Here is a 24584-nt window from a genome sequence, read left to right as displayed (position 1 = left end):
GTTGCTTCAGTCATGTCCGACTCTGTGCAACCCCATAGACATCAGCCCACCAGGCTCCCCTGTCCCTGGGATTCTCCAGGCAAGAACAATGGAGTGGGTTGCCATTTCCTTCTTCAATGCATGAAAGTGAAAAGCGAAAGTGAAGTTGCTCAGTTGTGTCTGACTCTTAGCGACCCCATGGACTGCAGCCCAACAGGCTCCTCCATCCATGGGATTTTCCAGGCAAGAGTACTGGAGTGGGGTGCCATTGCCTTCTCCGTAAATGAGGCATAGAAAGTGCTTATTAGGACAGCACCTGGCACACAGCAAGTTTCACTTTCAAGAGATGTGGACACCTCCAAACAAATGGAAGAGATGACAATGAAGGGAATGTGATCCCATTGGTTCTCTACAAAGGGATCCCCCTGAGAAAGGTTAACTCACTGCAAAGGTGCGAGTGGGATTATATACACTGAAAGCAGACAGGAGGGAGGGAAAATAAGGTAGAATGTTAAGCTTTTGGCCTCCAGACCCACCAGTGAGAACAAACACGGTCTGCCCCCGGAACCCCAACTCCCAACCCCCATCCCATACCTGCGCCACTGCGGCGAGTGCTCATGTCTGCCACATATGTCCACTCATTGGTCGCTGGGTTGTACTGCTCCACGGTGCTCAGGCACTGGCGAGAGGCCCCATCATAGCCCCCAACAGCATACAGCTTCCCTGCAACAGACAAAGTGGCCAGGGGTCGGGGGTGCTTCAGACCCTGGCATGGAACTGGAGCATAGCTGAAATTCTTCCTGTAACCCACTGGCACACCCTCACCTCCATCAGGGTTCAGAGCTCCTTCCCCAGGAAGACCAACCAACTTACTTCCCAACCAGAGCAAGCATCCTTCATGATTCTGCCTCCTACTTCCTCTTAAGCCCTGGGTTCCTCCTCAAAGCAGTACAGAAGCTTTATCTCAAAAAGCACCTCAACACCCAATGCAAAGCTATGGCCTGGCATCACCAGGGCTCAACATATTCTCACTGGTGAACTATATTAGATCTTCTCCAGAACAAGGCACCGGGGAGATGGAAAGTTTAAGGGCCCCTCGTGCAGCCAGGCTGGCAGACTTTCTGGCTAAAGACTCACAACAGCAGACAGAACAAATATGGAAAGATATTCTCCAACAGGAACCCAAACGTTGTCTTCCCATGCTTTGTACTCTGTCCACAACCCAGGCAGGCAAAATGTGTGAATGGAGTGCTCTGTGTGCACTCTGGGCTGGAGTGGCTGGAATTGATCTGCAGATCCCCTTACAATTTCTGAGCCATGCACAAGAACCTGGAAGTACCATCATCTACTTTTTTTTTTTCTTTATCTTGGAATAGGCAAAGGTTTATTTAACCAAAAACAAAAAATGTAATCCTAAAGAAAAATATTGATCTATTGGATTACATTCAAGTTAAACTTAAAAAAAAATTGAAGGATAATTGCTTTACAATGTTGTGTTACTTTCCACTGACCATCACCTATTTTTAAAATAAAGTACCATAAGCTATTATCGAAGAGCATCATTTTGGCCTAAGGATGGTGGTGAGGTTGGGCAAGGGGGCAGGAAACTGGTATTTGAGCTCTCCCAGAGAGATTTGAACATTTGGGTTTAACATGTAGTCTTACAATGCAGTGGGATTCCGCGTGTGTGTGTGTGTGTGTGTGTGTGTGTGTGTTGGGTGTGGGGGGGTCCTACTTCATCTGAGCTCTCAGTTCAATGGGGGACCCTGGAGTTATAATAAGGATCTACACTGTAATAAGTGTATAATAAGGATGTATACTAGCTGCAGGCTAAATAAATACCACCAGATGCAAATCTACTTAAAAGGTTACCTAATCAAAAGATTCTTTTTGGTCAATATGTACTTTCTTAATGGAAAGACACCAAGAGTACAACCAGTATGTGAAAAATCTGCAATTATTTAAAGTCAGAAAGAGATTCTCAGGCTAAGAACCATGTTTTACCATCAAGACTTTACTGCATCAAATGTAAAATTATTTCTTCTATCATTGAGCCTGGTTTTGTCTTCTGCCTCAGAGCCCTCTCAACCGGCCCTTTCACCCTCCAGCCAGAGAGCAAAACCCTGACTCAGATAGGCTCCCCCAGGACCCAGGCTACTCTCGGGGTGTGCTGGCTCAGAGGTAACCACCTGCCTGGCCAGCTATCCCTCACAAGGGAGGAGACAGGCCAGGGGTGTGGAGGAGACAAGACGCTCCTGAAGGCAACCCCAGTCTCTGAAATACATCATCTCTGCTCTGTTGGGAGCTTCTGCCTCATCTCTCAGCCTCACTGTCCCTTTTCCTACAGAGATTCTTCAGGACAGCCAGTAGCTAAAGATCCTGGTTTTCCTGTTTTTGTCCCTAGTTGTCGGTCAGGCTGTGACGCCGTGGTAAGGAGATGAGGAGAGGGAGGCAGCAGCCGAAACAGCTTCAAATTCAGGATGGACAAGATAAATAAACCCCCAGTCTGTCCTCCGTGTTGACGGGGTGTGCTACCACACAGCACTTCTGCCATGTAGAACATGCTTACAGAAGCCTCTGTCAAGGGGGTCAGGGGGAGTATTTCTGATGAGCATCATGCAGGCATCTCCTCTAACTCCCATCAACCATCTCAACCCTGTGTCAGCTGAAAAAATACCCACTCAAGGTTTCTCCTTTCAGGGATACACTATTTTTAACCCCTACTCTATTGTTTGATATTCCTGACTAAGGAGCAAGGGGGGAAATGGGAAGGTGGCTAGACAAAGCACTTATGCTTGGCAGACAAATCAATTTCTGTTTCACCAGGAGGATGAGATTGCAAGAAACAATTTATCTTGGTAGGAGGACAAAATCCTTGCACTCACTAAGGTGACTTGTTCTGTGTGTTAGAACAATATACTTTTAAATTAAAATTTAAACTATGTAATACTGGTACAGACCAAGAAATGCAGCAAGAGAAAATTACATTTCTATTAAGGTCTAACTCCCTGCCTGATACTCTCCCTGAAGCACGTGTGTGAGTTGTGTGTACACGTGAGAAAGAGAAAATGCCTGTGTACCTGTGTGAATGCACAGATTCTCAGCTAAATTCCCACTTCAAGACAGGCTAATAAGTCAGTGTTGTCCTGTAAGTATAACAGTTGAGTCCAAATAATATTCTATGCTTTAATATGTTGAAATCATACATATTTCTAAAACTCCTCTCAGTTATTAATAACATTTGCCAATGGTCTGAGTTAGAATTTGGAGACCTAGTTTCAAGGAGCGGCTGTGCTGTTTACCAGTGTGGGACAGGCACACTGATTACTCCTCTGGGACTCAGTTTCCCCTTCTGGAGAACGGAGAAAATCCAAGTCCTGCCCTTCTCCTTTGAGAGAGTTTTAGGAACAAAATGAGAAACTGGATATGAAGGTACTTGGAGTTCCAGTGCACTGTCTAACCAGGCCCCAGACCTCACCCCTCTTCCTACCTCACCACACACATCCTTCCTGACAGCAGGACCCAGCACCAACCTTCCCTTCAGTGACTAATCAGAACTGGGGAAAGGCACCCGCCTCACTCAGGGCTCTGCTGACAATGCTCAACATAAAATATGAGGACAAAATTGATTAAACAACTGGTTCTCACCCTCCCAAACACATTATACTCCTGGGTTATATCTTGACTCTGGACTCCCCAACTTGTAATATAGATAAGTAGCCAAAACGAGAGCCCAGCATTTTTCCTCTAGGCTCCTCCTAGTACCCGCAGTCCAGCTCACCTACTTTCTAGCCTTGGGCCAGTAGCTATACCCCTCTGAGTCTCAACTCCTCTCATCCGCTAATCAGGGTACTAGTACCCAACTCGGCAGTAAGGGGAGGAACAGAGCCAGGACACGGGAAGAAGGCCGGGGGGCCAGGGCAGGAACAGAAGCCATCCGCTGTCGCTCCTTACCTTCTACGACGCCCACGCCCACACTGCTCCGGCGCGTGTTCATCGGGGCTACGAAGAACCACTCGTTGGTCTTGTAGCTGTAGGCTTCTACCGACGCCAGGCCTGGGAGACAAGTGACTCGTGAGGTTTCTATGGTGCCAGGCCTCACCCTGCTGGGCTGGGAGTGAGGATGGGGGAAGAGTGCAGACCTGGGGCCGAAAACCCGGGGGAGTATGACTCAGCACTACCTCTGCCTCCCCATGCATCCCATGGCACCTCCATAAACACACCTGCAGTGTGTCTGCCTGAGGGGACCACTAAGACCTGACCTAGAGAGTGGGCTGTGAGAAGACTGAGGGGCTGAAGTAAATCATAAAACCACAGAATGGACTAAATACCTGAGACTGCCTCACTGAACACCTATTTCAACCCTCTTTCCCCTTGTCCTCCTCAATTTTTAGTGGCTAAAAAGACGAAAACTTGTCTTCCCAGACTTCCTTAGAGCTGGGGGTGACCAAGTCAATCCAATCTAAGCAGGATTTCTGAAGTAGCCTTTGCTTTTCTAATAAGAGGCCCCCTGCTCAGCCCTGCCCTCTTCCCCCCACCCTACTACTTCTTGCTACCTGGAATACACATGTATTGGCAAGAGCTGTAACAGCCACCTTGTGACCATGAGGACAAGTCCAAGAGACTCTGCAAGATCTTGGCCCAAGATCCTTGAACAACTAAACCAAGTCAGCAACTGCCAACCTCTGACTTTGTTTCACAAGTAAAACAAAAGCTCTCATTTGTTTAAGCTGTGGTTTAGTCAGGTTTTCCACTAGCAGTCAAAAGTAATGCCTAAAAGAAACAATGCCCCACTATCCTTTGTTCTCTTTATTCCTAGTCCCCCCTCACTAGAAGCAGCCTCTGGAGGGGCTATATAACTTGAAATTACATGAAAGAGGCAAAGAGAAGGTTGAAAAAGGTTACCAACTAGTGAAGACAGAAATGAAATTTCAGAGGGATATAGCGTATTGTTTTTCATGTCACTGGGGACCAAAAGAGTTAAGTGTTTACAGAGACATCCACCTGGAGATATAAGAAGAGAGAAGATAATTTCTCCAAGTCCATGTCCACTAGCATTAATAGTTTCTGATTCTGACTTTGGAACGAGATGGACACCAGGAGCAAGGAGACGCTTCTGCAGTGTCAGTCTTGCACAGCTTTGGTGGGGTGGCAGAAAGGGCAAGGGACAAAGGCTGTGTGACTCAAGCCAAGCCTCTTCCCACAACTGAACCTCAGCTCTCCCATCTGTTCAGCAGAGGGTTCAGATCACAGTCCCGAGACACCCTCCAGTTGAGCTTGCTCTATGTTTTATCTGTGGATTAAATGAGTTCCCAGACACTAGAAAGGACAAAAGGGCCTCTTCTGAGGGTGGGGTACTTCCTGGAACCTAGAAATGAGAGCACATGGATGATACTGTGTATGTAGGAAGGTGTGACTCTGACACACAAGCTGGGAGCGGAGGAAGGATGGGTATGTTCTTGGGACAGTAGCTACAGAGAGACCAAAGGCTGGCCCAAGAGCTGGCTAAGCAAACCAGGCTTGTGGGTTCAGTTATTCAGTTGTGTCTGACTCTTTGTGACCGCTTGGACTGTAGCCTGCCAGGCTTCTCTGTCCATGGAATTCTGCAGGCAAGAATACCAGAGTAGGTTGCCATTTCCTACACCTGGGGATTTTCCCCAACTCAGGGACCGAACCTGCGTCTCTTATGTCTCCTGCATTGGCAGGAGGATTCTTTACTGCTGTGCCACCTGGGAAGCTTCAAACCAGAGTAACATGGAGTGCATGTCTCAGGCTGGATGGTGAGTGAGTCTGGGACCTACCAGTACTGCCATCAAAGCCCCCCACGGCATAGAGCAGGTCATTGAGCACAGCTGCACCCAGCGTGCTCCGGCGCTCCTGCATGCTGGCGATGGACGTCCACTGGTCCTTCACCCCATCATATACGTCCACTGTCCGCACACGCAGTGAGCCATTGAACCCGCCCACAGCATACACATGGCCAGCCATGAACACCACACCTGAGGCACAGGAAACCAAGGCATCAGGGTCATCTCAAATGGCTGATGACTCACATTTCGATAAGTGACAAAGTGGGAATGAGGCAGGCATGTAAATACTGATAGTTTAACAAGAAGGTGATCTCCAACTTGTGATATTTGGAAGTCGCTATGGGACTCATTGGATTTCTTCTCGGATTTGCATTGCTAATTTTGTTTGTGTCAAGCAAATATTTGCATTAGTCTAAAGTCCCTAAGCACATAAGAACTGATCCCAGAAGGTACAGCTAGAAAGTGTGCAGGTTGGGAAGGGAAAGGAAGGGAGTGTGGAATGCACAATGTTTTCAGAAACAGGGAGCAGAGATCTGCAGTGTGGGAGTGGGGGCTAGGGGGCAGCCGGCACACCGGGAGACCATGTGGCTCACCTGCTCTGCATCTCCTGGAGGGAAGCTCAGCGATCTGGTCCCAGCGATCCTCCTCGAAGTCATAGCACTCCACGCTGCGGATGGCCTTGGGTGCCTGGCCACCAACCACGATCATGACCTCCAGAGAGACAAGTGGACATTAGCTGGCTGCCCCAACATCCAGACTCATGGGTCACCAACCCCTGCTACATACATGCTCACTGCTCAGGGTCCGTGGACGATCTGAAATGCCAGTTTACATGGCTACATACATGAAGATGCTGCCCCTGATCACCAACAGGTATGAATATTCCAGAAAAATCTAGTGAATATCTTCCCACAGAAACACAACCATTAAGTCTATGCTTCCCAAGTGTCCCTACTCACAGCTGTATTGAGGGCATGTGCAGCCACTTGGGGCATCTTCTACAATCTGCATGTCCTTAAGGACCAGGGGCAAGGAGGCTACATTTTATATTGAAACAAAATATTCATATATATCTCTCAACATCTGAATATATTTTGGAATAGAGTATAGAATTTGGATGCATGTTTAAGATAAAATTAATTCATAAGTACTTTTGAATGCATAGACTGTAAGGGGTACTTATTGGAGTATGGGAAAAAATTTGTAAAACACTGTTTTGTGGTGGTTACCACAAAAATGTATGTAACTGATGATGTTCTGAAAAATAATGTTACTAGTACTATTTCTACAAGTAAGGTAGTAGCTGCCACTGCCAGTCATCATGTGAAGTATGTTGTCATTCCTCTGTCACCACAACTCAGTGAGGTAGATATTACCATCCACATTGATAGGTCAGGAAAGTAAAGCTCAGAGAATATAGGGAAACTGCCCAAGGTCACACAGCTAAGAGCAGCAGAAGAGAGACTGAAAGCCAAGTGCATCTGACACAGAGGTGAAGGCAGCCCCTCCCCGCTACTCACTGCCCCACTCTAAAGACAGGGTCTATGCCAGGACAGCTCACTACACAATGGTTTTCAAACTCCAGGTCACATTTCTTTGGTGTGTCATGAAATCAATTTTGAAAAGTTTCAATCAGCACACTTTTAATAGAACAGCACAGAAAATACCATAAGGATGTTATCTCATAAAATACTTATTCTGGTTATACATACATGTATGTGTCTCCTGGAAAGCAATTTAGGCATATTTCTTAGTGTAGGATGTAGTATTTAAAAACAAACAAAAAAATGAAAGTCACTGTTTTGGCTGTAGCAACAGAACGTCATCACTCCATTGTGGTATCCCCATTGCTATGACAATTGTCATGAGCTATTAATAAATAAAAATTAAAGCACCAGAGTTAACAAAATTTTACATATTTCAATAAGCTTATACAAAATTCATGGCTGTCCCACAATGACATTACTCTCACTCACTCATTCCAATATGCTTTCTTAAGTGCAGAGAAAGAGATGAAGTCACAGGCAGACAATCAATATAAGTCACAGGATCTTCTCATTACCTGAGGCTTGTCTTATTTACCCCAGTGGATCTCAAACTTCAGTGTGCATCAGAATCCCCTTGAGGGCTTGTTAAGACACAAACTGCTGGGCCTCACCCGCAGAGTTTCTGGTTTAGTAGGTCTGAAGTGGGCCTGAGAATACACATTTCTAACAAGTTGATGTTGATGCTGCAATTCCAAGAGTCATACTTTGATAACCACTGTTTTACTCCTGCAAATATAGGGATTTCCTGATGATGTGCCATTAACCATTTTTGCCATTATACTTATCATAGTGTTATATACTCCTCCTCAAAGTGATTTTGGGGAGAAGAGTGATCATTGAAATCTGTGTCAGCACACAGGAGCACATCCCTCAGCTGAACATTATCCACCATAGAGGGAGACAGATATAGGGCTGACCACCATTGCTGAAGATCAATTATTTATGCCCCAGGATTCTAGAATCAGGCTCACCCACCGCCCATGTGGGTGGTCAATGGTCATCAGAGTTAGTCTGCAGCTCCTCTGTGACCAAATGTGAGTGACCAGTGTTCAAAAACTCAGAATTCAGTTCTGACTTCTGGACGATCCCAGAGGAACCCAGGACACATAGTCCAGGCTCGGGGATGCCGTTGCCTCCAGAAAGAAATGTTCTGCATTTGCCTTTCCTGTGCTCAGGAGGTCCGCTGCTCTGTGTCAGGAGCAGTCCTTTTCAGAGAGATGCAGAATTCTACACTATTTCCTATCGGTAATTCTTGGCTGAGATCCACGAATAGTTTAAGAGGGGACGTTAATGAACTCAGCCTCCTGGCAAACTTCAGACAATTCCCAACTTCTTCCTCCAGGGTTGAATGACCTGAGTTTATAAACATACCTAGAATTTGTACTGCCTTGGTAAAGTTCAAACGAAGTCAAACCATTTCAAGGATTTTCTTTGATATCTGATTTGGGGGCTAAGTAGGAATGGGGTCGCACAGAGTCGGACACGACTGAAGTGACTTAGCAGCAGGAATAAAACCAGTTTTTAGCTTTCTTTCTGCAATGACCTCAAGTACCCAAAATTCTCACACAAGTTGTTTCCTCTCCTTAAAATACTCTTCCCCAACCTGATCCCCCTCCTCTAACACCTGCTTATCTTTCAGGTCTCAATTTACACATCACCTCCTCCACGAGAACCTCTTGACCTCCAAAGCTGAATCACAGGTCCTTCCCCAAGATCACTTACACCCAGGGTTCTCCCACTAAAAGTGCCCAATTTTATGCTCTGTCTGGTAACTTTGTCTCCCCTTCTAGACAGTTAGCCCTGCCAGCACAACAAAAAAATATCTGCCCCAATTACTAAAGATAATCCTTGGGCCTTAGGGTACCAGGTAAAAGTAATGACTCAGATATTTATTTAGAATAAATGAATAGTAAAGACCACATGCAAAGAGTTAAATGAAAAAACACACAGTTTAAAAAAAAATTAGCCAGAATATCTCTTTCTTGGATTAAGACATGTTGGACACCAGATTACAATTCTAGCGACAGAATTTGAGGCAAACAAACAAAAAGAGAAAGGGGGAGCTTTTCCCATCTTTTGATTCAACCACCAGAAGACAGAAGCTATCAATTCTTTGTAGAAGCTATCAAGGCTTCTGACATAAACAAAAAAAGGCAAAGCTTCGGGTGACTTAACCATGTCCCAGAAACTCTTCCACCAAAGTAGGGAGATATCAGTACATTCACATTGGAGAAAATCCAGCACTCGTCTCTGAGAATTTCCATAGTAACACAGAAACAATACTAAAGAAAATGCAAAAATTTTATGTACACAGACAAAAATGATACAGAAGAAGGTTTTCAAAATAAACTTGCCTTTGAGCTCATAAAACCACTGATGAGAGGCTGTACAATGATCTGGGAAGAGCAATTATGAGGTTTTTGCAAATCACTGGTTTCTGAAAATGTGGAGGCAGCTCAAGGCACAGGGAGGAATAGGTGTGCTTTCTGCTTCTCTCGTAAGCATAAGAAACCCGATTTCTATGGCAGGTCTTGCAAAAAGCCATCATACATGGAGCACTATGCTCATTGCCATGTAATTGTGCAGTGTAAAAAAGAACAAATTTCCTATCTTGACTACTAATGGATAGTTGTTTCCATAGATACCTGAACCTAGCAACCAATTAGATAAAAACGAGTATTCCCCAGAGTCTACGTGTATTACATCTCTGAAACTGTAAACTTCCAGCTACCTAAAGAAACCACAGCTTGTCAGGGCAAGAAGAGACTTGATCCATTCTTTCTTTTAAGCCCACGTTGGACATTTCCAGAAAAACTCAGGCCCAAAGAGTTCAATAGGCATATTTCTTTCTTTCCCCAACATCCTAAGTCTCACTTTACTAAAGATGTGTAATGTCTTTAACACAAATTAGTGAATCAAATCAGCTTGTTTAATGATCACTATTTTCAACATTTGTCCTTCAAGGCAACTAACTCTGAGTTAAGAACTATCAGTGGTCATATGGGAATCACAAAATAACTAAAGAACTGGTTCCAGGCTAACAATCATGCTAGACCAAACTTAATCACATTCAAGATCAGCAGTGTACTTGGGAGTCCAACAGGGCACCCAGGGTCCTGACTCCAAGTCTCAGTCATCACTGTGCAGAAGGCTGCAGATCTCCTGGTGAGGAGGGAGTTCTGGGTGACACAACATTGGTGAGCCAGACTCAACAGGGCACAGCTACTGGATAGACTCCCAAGGAAAACACCCTCATTTTAAATAAATAATTAATTAATGAATTAAATTAAAAAAAAAAATAATAAAAGCCAAGTGGTCGTTTGCTTCAGGGATGTTAGAGAGACCACGGAAAGACTATCTGATTTCTTAGGAAGGAAACTTCATTCCCAGCATAACAAGATGGCTTTTAAAAACAAAAACATGTCATACTATTTCTTTCACTTGGATGAGTCTGACTCTACCAGTGTGACCTGGGAGCCAAGCCTGTTGCCCCTCCTTAGGATCTAACAACTGCTCTATACAAAGAGCCATTTAGGGAGCAGAGACTGGCCAGGAAAAGGGCAGTAAGTGAACAGCACAGAACTCCCCAGCAGGACCCAGACCCTAACTCATAGACTCTGCACTCAGGTGAGTGGAATGAACTAGGCTCTGAACACTGTGTTCATCAGGCAAAGGTAGAGTGTGTGTCCAAACTCTCTTCCACGACCGGTGACCTGGGCAGAAGGCAGGCCCAGCCAGTCGGTCCCTCGGGCCAGGGCAGGAAGCGAGTCTCTCTTACCCTGGTGCGTGGGGCCGCAGGGCTAACACCAAAAATTCATCCGAAGGAGCATGTCGAGGTTGAGGCAGGAGACTTGTCCCAGCAGGTTCCTGAGCAACAGGTGCTCCAGGCAAGGACTGACAGCCAGGATGCAAAAATGAGGGGTGGAGAAGCAGCAACGCAAGAGCAATATCCGGGGGAGGAGAACATGAGTGGGAAATGGACTTTGGGGTCAGACACGTCTGTGCTCAAACACCAGCCCCATCACTAACTCACTGTGCGAACATGAGCAGCCACTTACCCTTGCCAAGCTCACTTCCACTACCTAAAATACCAGGATGACAGGATACTTCCTCCTGGGTGTCAGGAGGCTTAAATGATATAAGTCATTTAGCGCAGCGCTTGGTAAAGAGCACACACTAAATGTTAGCTTCTATTATTAGATCAACACCAGCATCATTACTACTATTTAAAACAGTTGCTAAAAAAACAGATTCTCAACAAACGGTAGAAAAGGATACTTATGATCTGTGAATGGGAGAGTGAATAACTCCAGGAATACTGATGGGGCTTTTTCAGGACCGCAGAGCGTTTTCCAAGGTACAGCCTGGGTCTATTGGAAGGATCAAGATGAGGGAAGAGCAGTGCCACTCACCAGCCTGGCCCAGGAGAGCAGTCATCTGACCCACCCTGCCAACAAGCCTTGGTTCCAACACTATCTTCTGACAGCCCAACCTAGGAGGAAGCCACCCACTATCAGCCCAAATGAGATTTTGGTGTCATCTAAAAGTTTAATAGAGATGTCAGCTGAACTGAGATGACAGTGAAAAGGGCCAGATTCAGTACATCTCTAAAGGGTTTATTTCCATCTTCCTGAAATCTCATTTCTCTGCCACCATCTGCAGCACACGGTAACGTAGGAGTGTTGTGAGTGTCTGGGAGACAGCCCCTAGTTGTCCATGGCAACCCAGCCTCGGGGAAAGTGCTGGGCGGTGAATGTGTGAGAGCTCAGATGAGGCTATTAGCTGTTCCGGCTTGAATGTGTCAGTATGATCAGTGTGTATGAGGCACAAGAAAAAAATCCCTTATTACCCTCTGCAGCTATCTCAAGGCAGAGTCTTGCTTCTTCCAGGGAGGAGATTTGGCTGGCAAACAGTTCACTGCTGAGAACTGCTGAGAACAGTACAAATCTCTCTCCACCACTTAGTTTCTCAAAGTCAGCTTTGTCAGAAAGCCAACTTGGACTGAACTCATGAAAGCCCAAACCTGCTGGCCCCTGGAATTCCTGTGGCCACTCTTCCAGGGAGCCCCACTGTCTCCTAACTTCTCTTCTTCCTCATTTGGCCACTTCTATATTTCTACCTCACTTTCTCAAAAGGACTTTTTAAAAGTTCTCAGAGGGTAAGAATTGGGTTTCTTTCTACCCCGTATTCAGCTAAAATGCTTTTGTAAAGTGTGGAGGCATGGTCTGGAATCACTCTGTTAAATCTCACCTCAGCTATTTACTAGCTATGCTTATAGACACATCACAAATTCTTTGGTACTCCTCCACTCAAGACATGGAACCTAATCACCATCCCTCCCTTGAGTGTGGGCTAGACTTGCTGACTTGCTCCCAGCAAATAAAATATAGCAGAGGTAATGGAATATCACTTTGAGAGAAAGTTATTAAAAGACTACAGCTCCTGTCATGGGTGAGCTTTCCCATTCTTTTACTGTAGAAATTACTCACTCTGAGGGAAGTCAGCTGCCATGTGTGAGGACACCCAAGTAGCCTATGGAGAAGGCCATGGGGTGGGGAACTGATGCCTACTAGCAAGCACAAGAGTGAGCTTAGAATCAGATCCTCCCTAAACGAGCCTGGAGGGGACTGCAGGGGGAACCAGCAACTTGACTACATCCTAACAAGAGGTCCTGCACCAGGATGATACAGCTAAGCCCCTCCAGGATCCCTGCCCACAGAAACTGAGATAACAAACGCTTGCTGTGTTAAGCCACCGAAGTTAGCGTAATCTATAATGCAGAAAGTGATAATAATACATGGCGAGAAGGTGACATAACCCGAGACTCAGTTTCCTCATGCATAAAAGGAGGATGATGACAGGTTTGACAATCCTATGAGATAATAAATGTAAATCACTCAGCCCAGTGCTTGGCACATGCTCAGCAATTAGACCTGCTACCAACATCCGTGTGGGGTTAGTACCATGTCATGGTCAAAAGCAAAGACTTTGAGTTGACCAGACCCATAAAGAACTCTTAGAAGTCAATAATTAGAAAATAATTTTTTAAATGTGAAAAGATTTGAACACAGATTTCACCAAAGAAAACATACAAATGACAAATAAGCACATGAAAAGATGTTTGACATAAATAACTAGAGAAATGTACATTAAAGCCACAGTGAGATGCGACCACATACCTACTAGAATGGCCAATTTGTATTTTTAAAAAAATAGATAATACAAGTATGGTGAGACAATGGAGTAACAAAGACTCACATACATTGCTGCTGGGAAAGCACAATGACACCATCATCTAAACAAATAGTTTAACAATTTCTTAAAAAGTTAAACATATAGTTGCCACTCAGACCAATAATCCTACTCCCAAGAGAATGTATTTACCCAAGAGAAATTAAAATATATGTCCACACAAAGATCTATAAGTGACTGTTCAAAGCAGCTCTATCTGTAAAAGCCAAAAGACCGGACACCAAACGTCCATCAACTGATAAATGGATAAACAAAGTATAATACGTTCATACAATGGACTATTCCTTAGAAATAAAAAGGAATGAACTCCTGATACATGAAACAACATGGATGAATCCCAAAAGCATGATGCTAAGAGATATAAGGCAAGATCAAAAAGCTCCATATGGCATAATTACATTTATATGACATTCTAGAAAAGAGAAGACTATAAGGACAGAAATCAGATCAGTAGCCATCAAGAGGTGGGTATGGGAGAAGGGGCTTGACTACAAAGCACCACAGAGAATTTTTTAGAGTGATTAAAATATTTCATATTTTGATGAAGATGATGGTTATATGATTGTGTATAGTTGTCAAAATTCATCACACTGCATCCCCCAAAAAAAGCAAATTTTACTGTGAATAAATTATTATGCCTCAATAAACCTAAAAGAAAATGATCTGGGATATTGATAATGAGGGAAGCTACACACTGTAGGGGCAGAAGGTACACGGGGAATCTCTACCTTCCCCTCAATTTGGCTATGAATCTAAAAGCGTGCTAAAAATATAAAGTCTTGACTTAAAGAAATAAATGTATTAGAAATGCATCTCTTAATAAGATGAATGAGATATTATAGTGCTGTAATGAAAGAATATCTTGCTGAGAAAGAAAAAGAAAAAAATAAAGGAAAAATGAAGGGAAGGTGAGAAGAAAGAGTAAACAGAAGCAGGGAAAGAAGGAAAAAGAAAAAAAATAAAAGGAGGAGAAAGAAAAGAATCTTTTTTCACCTGTCACCAAAACCTGAAAACCTGTTCCTAGAAGCAGTTTGGCACAAGAATTTGTAATGGAACAGACCTTGTTAAAACCCCAGCTCTAAACTTTCTAGCTGTGTAACTGGGCAAGTTACTTAACCTGTCTGAGTAAACTCTGTAAAGTAAGGATATGACTACACTGACCTACTACTGTCACAATTTAATGAGCACAGTCTGTAATCTTCACAGTGACAGCTCCCCTCAGCACACCCCATTCCTCAACCCTGCAGCAGGGATCTTGTTAACATAAGTGCCCACACAGTGGTGACAGGAGTAAGAGTTTGAGAAGCAGGGTGGACAACACAATCTTACATCATTCAAGGATTAAAGTTGGGGGAACAATGAGGCAAAGAGTAGCCATGCCCTTTTTTTTTTTAATCCCTTCAACAGATTCAAAGGAAATCATGGTTCCAGTCACCTGTAGAAGGCTATGTGCCCAGAAATCTAAACATTTCATTGGAAAATAAATGGTTCTCAAGGAGTAGAGGCAACATGGGGACATCTTTGGCTTCCTGAAACTCTGCTCAACTATACACAAAGTATCTGGGAAGGGGCACAAGGTATGTTGCTGAGGCCGGGGGTCAGGCTGTTTAGTGCAGACCCAGACACAAACTTGGCTTTGATTTTCAAAACTGTTTTTTTGTGGGTGTATGTCGTAACACCCAGATGGGGAGCCTAGAAAAAGGAGAGGTCACTGGCTATGGTTACCACACAAAGAAAATGGGCCAGTGATGCACCACTTATTAGCTCCAGAATACACTCACCAGGAAAACACATCATTACCCTGATATCAGAAAGGATGAGAAACTCAGCTTCCAAAGAGAAAAGTCACAGACAAGCAACAAGGCCAGCTGAAAACCCAGGGTGTAAGAAACAGCCTGCACACAAAACAATACAACAGTGTACCTTAGAATCAGTATTCTTCAGAAACAAAGCTGGTGGAAATTCAGACCATAATTGAAGGTGACATTCAAGTCCATCGGAAAGAGGAAGACTTTTGAATAAAATAACTTTGAGGCAACTGGCTCATGACTTACCATACAAACAAAGCTGAATTCCTACTCTCACTCCTTGCACAAAAACCAATTCTAAGTGCATCAAGCAGAAGATAGATCAATTTGACTACCTATTATTTTTTCAGGATTTCAAAATGTTATAAACAAATTTAGAGACAAACTGAAAACTAAGAAAAAAATATTAAAATACATACAAAGACCTAAACTCTTTTAAAAGCACATCTAAAAACCATTAATAAAAAAAAAAAAAATACAGTCCAACAAAAAAAAAAAATGGGAAAAGGACATGAACAGAAAAGTTCCATGCCCCACCCAAAATAAATGCCAAAAATCCCATGAAACCAAGATTAACCTTACTCACAACTAAAGAAAAGCAAACCAAAACAAGATGCCCTCTTTAAAAGGACATCTGACACGTAAATGTTTAGATATCTAAAACTGGAAATTATTGAAAGGCCCATCAATATAGTTACATATATAACAGTACATAAATATAATTAAACGCTGTACTCCATTACAATTTAAATGCTGGTTTTACCCACACTGATAACACTGAAAGTAGTCTGTGACACTTGGTTGAGTAGACAAAAAAGATTTCAATCCGTTAGCAAGAGTCCATTTATCTAAAAGTGTGTGTTTTGATTTATTTGTGAATAAGTGTGCAGAGATATGTCCAGAAGAAAATTCACCAAAGTCATTGTCCCTGGGTGGAGGGGTTTCAGGTGGTTTTTACTTTATTTCCAAATTGCAGTATCCTTTTAATAACCTACAATGAACACATATTTCTATAATAAAGTTATTTTCACTTTGAAAAACATGAAAACATTTCAATGCAATATTCCAACAAAACAAAACACATCAACATGCAGTAAGGCAAATGGTCTATCAGACAGCAGTCCATGCCCTGTAGTTGCCCTTCTAGCCAGCACTGGCAACAGGTGGCAAACAGGTAGGTAAAACTCTCAGGTTTACAAAGGTGGAGCAGGTGCAGGATGGTACGGGTTCAAGAATAGGTTTGGAGGGGGAGAAAAACACAAATCAAAATCGGGTTCTACAACATTAGCTGTGTGGACTTTAGGCAAATTCCTTAATATCTCTGGCCTTCAGCTTCCTCCTTGCTGAACTAGGACAATTACTTCTACCTTCTATGTGATGCCTTCAGTTCACTGCTTGGTGTACAGTAAGTACTCAATAATGCCAGATGTTTCTATTATTATCTGGGACATTCACATTGCAGCCACTATGTTCTCCATGATCTGGTGTCACACAGCAGAATGGAGAGAAGGAGCAGCAAACCTTGGAAAATCCAAACACTGAGTCTCGGACAACATGCTTCTTGAGCCCCGTGAAACCCTTCCTGGAAGCAGCTGGTGAGGAGTAAGGCAAACCGCAAAGGGGAAGGAGAGGGCAAGGCGAGGGTCAACATAACCCCCGAGTTCACCTGCTTGTAATGGATGAGCCAACATGACTCACCCCTCTCCTCCACCCTTCTTCCTGGGTTGGCTGGGACCTCCCCCATAGACTTCGTATGTTAGGATCCTGGAAAGATGATGCAGATGCCAAGCCAGAAAGAACTTTACAGACTATATATTGCAGCATCCTTTTCATTCTGGAGGTGAGGGACCTGAGGACCAGGGAGAGAAGGGGACTCACAGGGAACCAGAGCAGCCAGCACCAGCATAGACTCTCCATCATGGTCCTCTGCTATGCTCACCCTTCCCTCCCCCTGGCTCCCTCACATGCTTTCATTTCCCCCATTCCTTTCCCCTGCCTTATTACCTGTCAGGCTCCTCAAGGGCCCTTCTCTCCTCTGGCAGCCCTAATTGTCCCTATTGGCTCTGTGGTGAGGGGAGAAACCAGACTAGGGCTATTCTGACTCAAAGAATGGCCTAGAGAAAAGATTGCTGTAGCCACCACTAAGTCAAAACTTGCACAGCCATTCCTCTGCTTCCAAATGAAATAGAGCCCAAACCCTGGTGTGAAACAAGAAAGAGAGAAGAAGACAAGAGCCTGAGTTCTTCTCAAACCTCCCTGGTGACACTGAAAGTTACCTTGACACTCTTAGGAAAGGAAGACCCTGGAAATGAGAGGTGCCGGTAGAATCGAGAAGAACCAGCAGACTCCATCTCCTAGGTGGTAAATACAACTGAGATGCGGGGCAGCCACAGGTGAGGAGAGACTTGGAGACAGGTGTGCAAGGCCATTTTCCCAGGTCACAGTCTCAACTCTTGGTAGTGGGCTGGGACTTACCTTGGGCAGGCTGACTGGAGTCCTGGGCTTGGTCCTTGGGTTTTTAATCAAGAGCCTCTGATCCAGAGGGAGCAGATGGTATTTCATGGCCTCGATGAGGAAGTCTTTACAGGTGTTGTTATTCTTTATCAAAGCTTCTTCTTCAACTGTCTAAAGGTAATAACCCACAGGTGATCCCGGGGCAGAGTTCAGCCCCATTTCCTAAGCCATCTCCCTGGGCTGAGACATTCCTGTGCTCCCACACTCATCCATTCCCACATCGCATTGTTTCAAACCCCAAGACCAAGGTCCAGAGTTCTGGCCTGGTGCCCACCTCCTGCATCTCAAGAGTGCAATGGAGTAAGTGATGAAGCTCTGGCATCAAATCCCAGCTCTACTACTTACCTCCTCTGATCCTCAGTTTCCTCATCTGTAAGATGCAAGGCAGGCATATTAAAGTACCCCACAACCTCACACATTGTATTTTCTTGTAAATGTAAATAATATAAAGACAATTTATTGTCCCTAAGGCTTCTTTCCACATGCCCCCTGATTGGAATGTATTAGGTTGGTGCAAAAGTAATTGCAGTTTTGCACTGCTGAACTTTGCTGTTTGATATTGGAATACATTCTTAGATAAATGTGGTTATGTTATACATCATTTTAGTGTGCATTTCTCGCTTTATATTTTCTTTGCTAATGACTAATTACTTGCTATTTATATTTATTTTAGACTATAGAAATGATGTTCGACAAAAACCAAATTTGAGTGATCTGAGATCAAAATGGGTTGTAAAACAGTGGAGACAACTCACAACATCAACAATGCATTTGGCCTAAGCACTGCTAATGAACGTACAGTGCAGTGATGGTTCAAGGAGTTTTACAAAGGAGACAGGAGTCTTGAAGATGAGGAGCACAGTGGCCAGCCATCGGAAGTTGACAACGACCAACTGGGAACCATCATCAAAGCTGATCCTCTTACATCTACATAAGAAGTTGCCGAAGATCTCAAAGCCGACCATTCTATGGTTGTTCGGCAAATTGGAAAGGTGACAAAGCTCGATAAGTGAGTGCTTCATGAGCCAACCAAAAATGAAAAAAAAAAAAAATCATTGCTTTGAAGTGTCGTCTTCTCTTATACTATACAGTAACAACGAACGTCCAATGAATTTCTCAATTGGATTGTGATGCGTGATGAAAAGTGGCTTTTATATAACAACTGGCAACAACCAGCTCAGTGGTTAGACCACAAAGAAACTCCAAAGCACTTCCCAAAGCCAAACTTGCACCAAAAACAGGTCATGGTCACTGTTTGGTAGTCTGCTGCCAGTCTGATCCACTACAGCTTTCTGAATCCTGGTGAAACCAGTACATCTGAGAAGTATGCTCAGCAAATCAATGAGATGCACCCAAAAATGCAATGCCTGCAGCCAGCATTGGTCAACAGAAAGGGCCCAATTCTTCTCCACAACAATACTCAATCACAACCACTCACCACACAACCAACACTTTCAAAGTTGAACAAATTGGGCTATGAAGTTTTGCCTCATCCTCCATATTCACCAACTGACTACCACTTCTTCAAGCATCTTGACAACTTTTTGCAGGGAAAACACTTCCACCACCAGCAGGAGGCAGAAAACGCTTTCCAAGAGTTCTTTGAATCCTGAAGCATGGATTTTTATGCTACAGGAATAAACAAACATTTCTCACTGGCAAAAATGTGTTGATGGTAATGGTTTCTATTTTGATTAATAAAGATGTTTTGTCCAGTCACAGGACTTTTTGCCCTCTGCTCCTGGGAACCTCAGGCAGCCACCCCTATGGGCACATGCCTAGGTGCTGTTCCTGCTCCACGCTCCCTCCCTCTGCCTTTTATTTCTCAGCTGCCAAGATCTTGGAAGGTTGACTATTTCCCAGCTAGTTCAGTCGTTCCTTATGTGAAGTTCAGAAGCCCCACCATTCTGGTTACCATCCTGTAGGTACTTTCTGATTTGGTCAGTCTTCCCCTTCAGATGACTTCTAGAATGAACTCTTGGTAAGATATGTAAGTAATGATCCAGTACAATTTTTGCAAGAATGAATCATGATTTTCATGACCAAGTATTAGAGAAGAGAGCCTTTTTCTTCTCAGTTTCTACCTGTTATGGCCTGAAGTTGGCTTCTACTTTTTCAAGAATATCACCAGGCATTAACAAACACAAAACTACTTCTCAGAGCAGCTTCATAGAAATTGATTTTTCAAAATTAAATAAGCATCTGGTGGACTGAAAATGTTTTCTACCTGGTATCTTAAAGACATTTTGACTACTGCAAAAGAAATCAGTCCCTTCGTGTGTCTCCTTGTGGATGTCATCATATGCACTGGGTTGTGTAGAGCACAGGCTCGGGGGGAGGCAGACGTGGATTTTCACCTCGCCTCTTCCACTTACTGCTTGTGACCTTGGACTTTGCCTATTAGGAAAACCAGCTTTGAAGCTCAGCAAAGAAGGGAAATCCATTGAGAACAGTCTGTAAAGAGATCAAGCCCTAAGCCTTTGGAGTGGGAGCACTGACTCCAAGATCTTAGACTACCAGAGAACTAACCCTAGGGAGTATCAAATAGTCATGCAAAGGAAACCAATTGAACACAAGCCCCAGCATCACCCAACCACCAGTAGCACCCTGTGCAGGATGCCTCATCTAAACAACAAACAAAACAAAAATACAAGCCCAATCGTCAGCAGACAGGATTACCACCTCATTCAGCCTTGCCCATCAGAGGAAAAATAAACAAACAAACAAAAACTCAGGACAAATCTCACCCTATATGAAGCTTACTCAAACTACTGGACCAACCTTAGGAGGACAGAAACCAAAAGGAACAAAGAATTCAACCTTGCAGCCTGGGAAAAGGAGACCTCAAACACAATAAGTTTAAAAAAAATGAAAAGGCAGAGAAATACTACACAAAAGAAGGAACGAACTAGAAACACAGAAGTCCAAATAAATGAAGAGGAAATACGCAAACTACCTGAAAAAGAATTCAGAATAATGATAGTAAAGATGATCAAAAACCTTGAAAACAAAATGGAAAAAAAAATGCAAGATTCAATTTACAAAGACCTAGAAGAATTAAAGAATAAACATACCAAGACAGACAACACAATTACTGAAGTTAAAAATACTCTAGAAGGAATCAATCGCAGAATATCTGAAGCAGAAGAACAAGTCAGTGAGCTGTAGATAAAATGGCAGAAATAACTTCTGAAGAGCAGAATAAAGTAAAAAGAATGAAAAGAACCGAGAATAGTCTCAGAGACCTCTGGGACAGTATCAAACACACCAACATTCGAGTTATAGGGGTCGGAGAAGAAAAAAAAAAAAACCAGAAAAGGTATGAGAAAATTTTGAAAATTTTCCCAACATGGAAAAGGAAATAGTCAATCAAGTCCAAGAGGCACAAAGAGTCCCATTCAGGAGAAAGGGACTATAAAGTTTCCCATAAAGGAGAAACATGCCAAGACACATACTAATCAAACTAACAAAAACTAAACACAAAGAAAGAATATTAAAAGCAGCAAAGGAAAAGCAACAAGCAACATAAAGGGAAACCCCATACACTTAACAGAAACCCTATACACTTTCAGTAGAAACTCTGCAGGCCCGAAGGGAATGGCAGGATATATTTAAAGTGCTGAAAGAGAAAAATCTACAACCAAGATTGCTGTACCTGGCAAGGATCTCATTCAAAATTGATAGAGAAATAAAAAGCTTTTCAGACAAGCAAACATCAAGAGAATTCAGTACCACCAAACCAGCTTTACAACAAATGTTAAAGGACCTTATATAGTCAAGAAATACAAGAGAAGAAAAAAGATCTACAAAATCAACCCCAAACAATTAAGAAAATGGCAATAGGAACATGTATATCAATAATTACTTTAAATGTAAATGGATTAAATGTTCCAACCAAAAGACACAGACTGGCTGAATGGATACAAAAACAAGACCGATATATATGCTGTCTACAAGAAACCCACTTCAGACCTAAAGACACATATAGACTGAAAGTGAGAGGATGGAAAAATACATTCCATGCAAATGGGAAGCAAAAGAAAGCTGGAGTAGTAATCCTCATATCAGACAAAATAGACCTTAAAATAATGAAGATTACAAGAGATAAGGAAGGACACTACATAATGATCAAGGGATAAATCCAAGAGGAAGACACTGGCAGTAACACAATAATAGTAGGAGACTCTGAACACCCCAGTCACACCAATGGACAGATCATCAAAACAGAAAATTAATAAGGAAACTGCTGCTGCTAAGTCACTTCAGTCGTGTCCGACTCTGTGCAACCCCATAGACAGCAGCCCACCAGGCTCCCCCATCCCTGGGATTCTCCAGGCAAGAACACTGGAGTGGGTTGCCATTTCCTTCTCCAATGCATGAAAGCGAAAAGTGAAAATGAAGTCGCTCAGTCACGTCCGACTCTTAGCGACCCCATGGACTACAGCCTACCAGGCTCCCTGTCCGTGGAATTTTCCAGGCAAGAGTACCAGAGTGGGGTGCCATTGCCTTCTCTGTAATAAGGAAAGACAAGTCTTAAATGATACATTGGAGGAGATGGATCTCACTGATATTTTCAGGACATTCCATCCAAACGCAGAAGAATACTTCTTCTCAAGTGCACATGGAACATTCTTCAGGATAGACCACATCTTGGGTCACAAATCAAACCTCAGTAAATTTAAGAAAATTGAAATTGTACCAGGCATCTTCTCTGACCACAATGCTATGAGACTAGAAATCAATTACCTGAAAAAAAAACTGTAAGAAACACAAACATGGAGATTAAACAACACATTTCTAAATAACCAACAGGTTACTGAAGAAATAAAAAGGGAAATCAAAAAACTTCTAGAAACAAATGACAATGAAAACACAATTCAAAACCTATGGGATGCAGCAAAAGCAGTTATATGGCAAAAAAAAATGAATAATCTGGAAGAAATCAACAGATTCATAGAAAAGTTCAATCTTCCAAGACTGAACACGGAAGAAATAGAAATTATGAACAACCCAATTACAAGCACTGAAATTGAATCTGCGATGAAAAATCCCCCCAAAAACAAAACCCCAAGACCAAATGGCTTCACAGGAGAATTCTACCAAACATTTAGAGAAGAGCTAATGCCTATCCTTCTAAAACTCCTTCAAAAAATTGCAGAGGAAGGAACACTTCCAAACTCATTCTATGAGGCCACCATCACCCTGATACCAAAACCGGACAAAGACAACACACAAAAAAGAAAACAACAGGCCAATATCACCGATGAACATAGATGCAAACATCCTCAACAAAATTTTAGCAAACAGAATTCAGCAACACATCAAAAAGCTCATATACCATGATCAAGTTGGGTTTATTCCAGGAATGCAAGAATTCTTCAATATATGCAAATCAATCAATGTGATACACCATATTAACAAACTGAATGATAAAAAACATTTGATAATCTCAATAGATGCAGAAAAAGCCTTTGACAAAATTCAGCACCCATTTATGATTAAAACTCTTCAAAAAATGGGAATAGAAGGAACCTACCTCAACATAGTAAAGGCCATATATGATAAGCCTATAGCAAACATTATTCTCAATGGTGAAAAACTGAAAGCATTCCCCCTAAGATCAGGAACAACACAAGGGTGTCCACTTTCACCACTATTATTCAACAGAGTTCTGGAAGTCCTAGCTACAGCAATCAGAGAAGAAAAAGAAATAAAAGGAATCCAAATTGGAAAAAAAGAAGTAAAATTCTCACTGTTTGCAGATGACATGATACTGTACACAGAAAACCCTAAAGATACTACCAGAAAATTACTAGAACTAATCAGTGAATTTAGCAAAGTTGTGGGATACAAAATCAATACACAGAAATCACTTGCATTTCTATATACTAACAATGAAAAATCAGAAAGAGAAATTAAGGAATCAATCCATTCACCATTGCAACAAAAAGAATTAAATATCTGGGAATAAACTTACTGAAGGAGACAAAAGAACTTTACTTAGAAAATGATGACACTAATGAAAGAAATCAAAGATGACATAAACAGATGGAGAGATAGTCCATGTTCTTGGGTAAGAAGAATCAATATTGTGAAAATGACTATACTACCAAATGCAATCTACAGATTCAATGTGATCCCTATCAACTTACCAATGGCATTTTTCACAGAACTAGAAGAAAAAATTTCACAATCCATATGGAAACACAAAAGACCCCAAATAGCCAAAGCAGTCTTGGAAAAGAATGGAGCCAGAGGAATCAATCTTCCTGACTTCAAATTATACTACAAAGCTACAGTCATCAAGACAGTATGGTACTGGCACAAAAACAGAACTATAGACCAATGGAACAAGATAGAAAGCCCAGAAATAAACCCATGCACCTATGGGTACCTTGTTTTTGACCAAGGAGGCAAGAATGTACAATGGGGCAAAGACAGCCTCTTCAGTAAATGGTGTTGGGAAAACTGAACAGCTACTTGTAAAAGAATGAAATTAGAACACTTCCTAACACCATACACAAAGATAAACTCAAAATGGATTAAGACCAAAATGTAAGACCAGAAACTATAAAACTCTTAAAGGAAAACAAAGGCAGAACACTTGATGACATAAATCAAAACAAGATCCTCTATGACCCACCTCCTAGAGTAATGGAAATAAAAACAAAAGT

At 42.7% G+C, this 24584-nt stretch overlaps 1 protein-coding gene across 4 annotated transcripts in view; it reads right to left on the bottom strand.

Moving 5' to 3' along the window:
- KLHL3 (kelch-like family member 3) overlaps nt 1-24584 on the bottom strand; it is a 126956-nt gene that overhangs the window by 14929 nt on the left and 87443 nt on the right. For 3 of the 4 annotated variants that reach the window (XM_010844473.1, XM_010844472.1, XM_010844475.1), the window contains 5 exons: nt 17872-18021; nt 6383-6500; nt 5781-5978; nt 3934-4035; nt 574-702 (listed from right to left, as the gene is read on the bottom strand). In XM_010844473.1, coding sequence (XP_010842775.1) covers nt 574-702; nt 3934-4035; nt 5781-5978; nt 6383-6500; nt 17872-18021 — 697 coding nt within the window. The remainder of the gene's footprint in view (nt 1-573; nt 703-3933; nt 4036-5780; nt 5979-6382; nt 6501-17871; nt 18022-24584) is intronic. The other variant, XM_010844474.1, reaches the window with a different exon arrangement.

Source organism: Bison bison, unplaced genomic scaffold, assembly GCF_000754665.1.
Source record: "Bison bison bison isolate TAMUID 2011002044 unplaced genomic scaffold, Bison_UMD1.0 scf7180017864203, whole genome shotgun sequence".
NCBI classification, from domain to species: Eukaryota; Metazoa; Chordata; class Mammalia; order Artiodactyla; family Bovidae; genus Bison; species Bison bison.
Note: the sequence above shows the minus strand (reverse complement) of the source record. Positions and strands in the feature narration are given on the sequence as shown.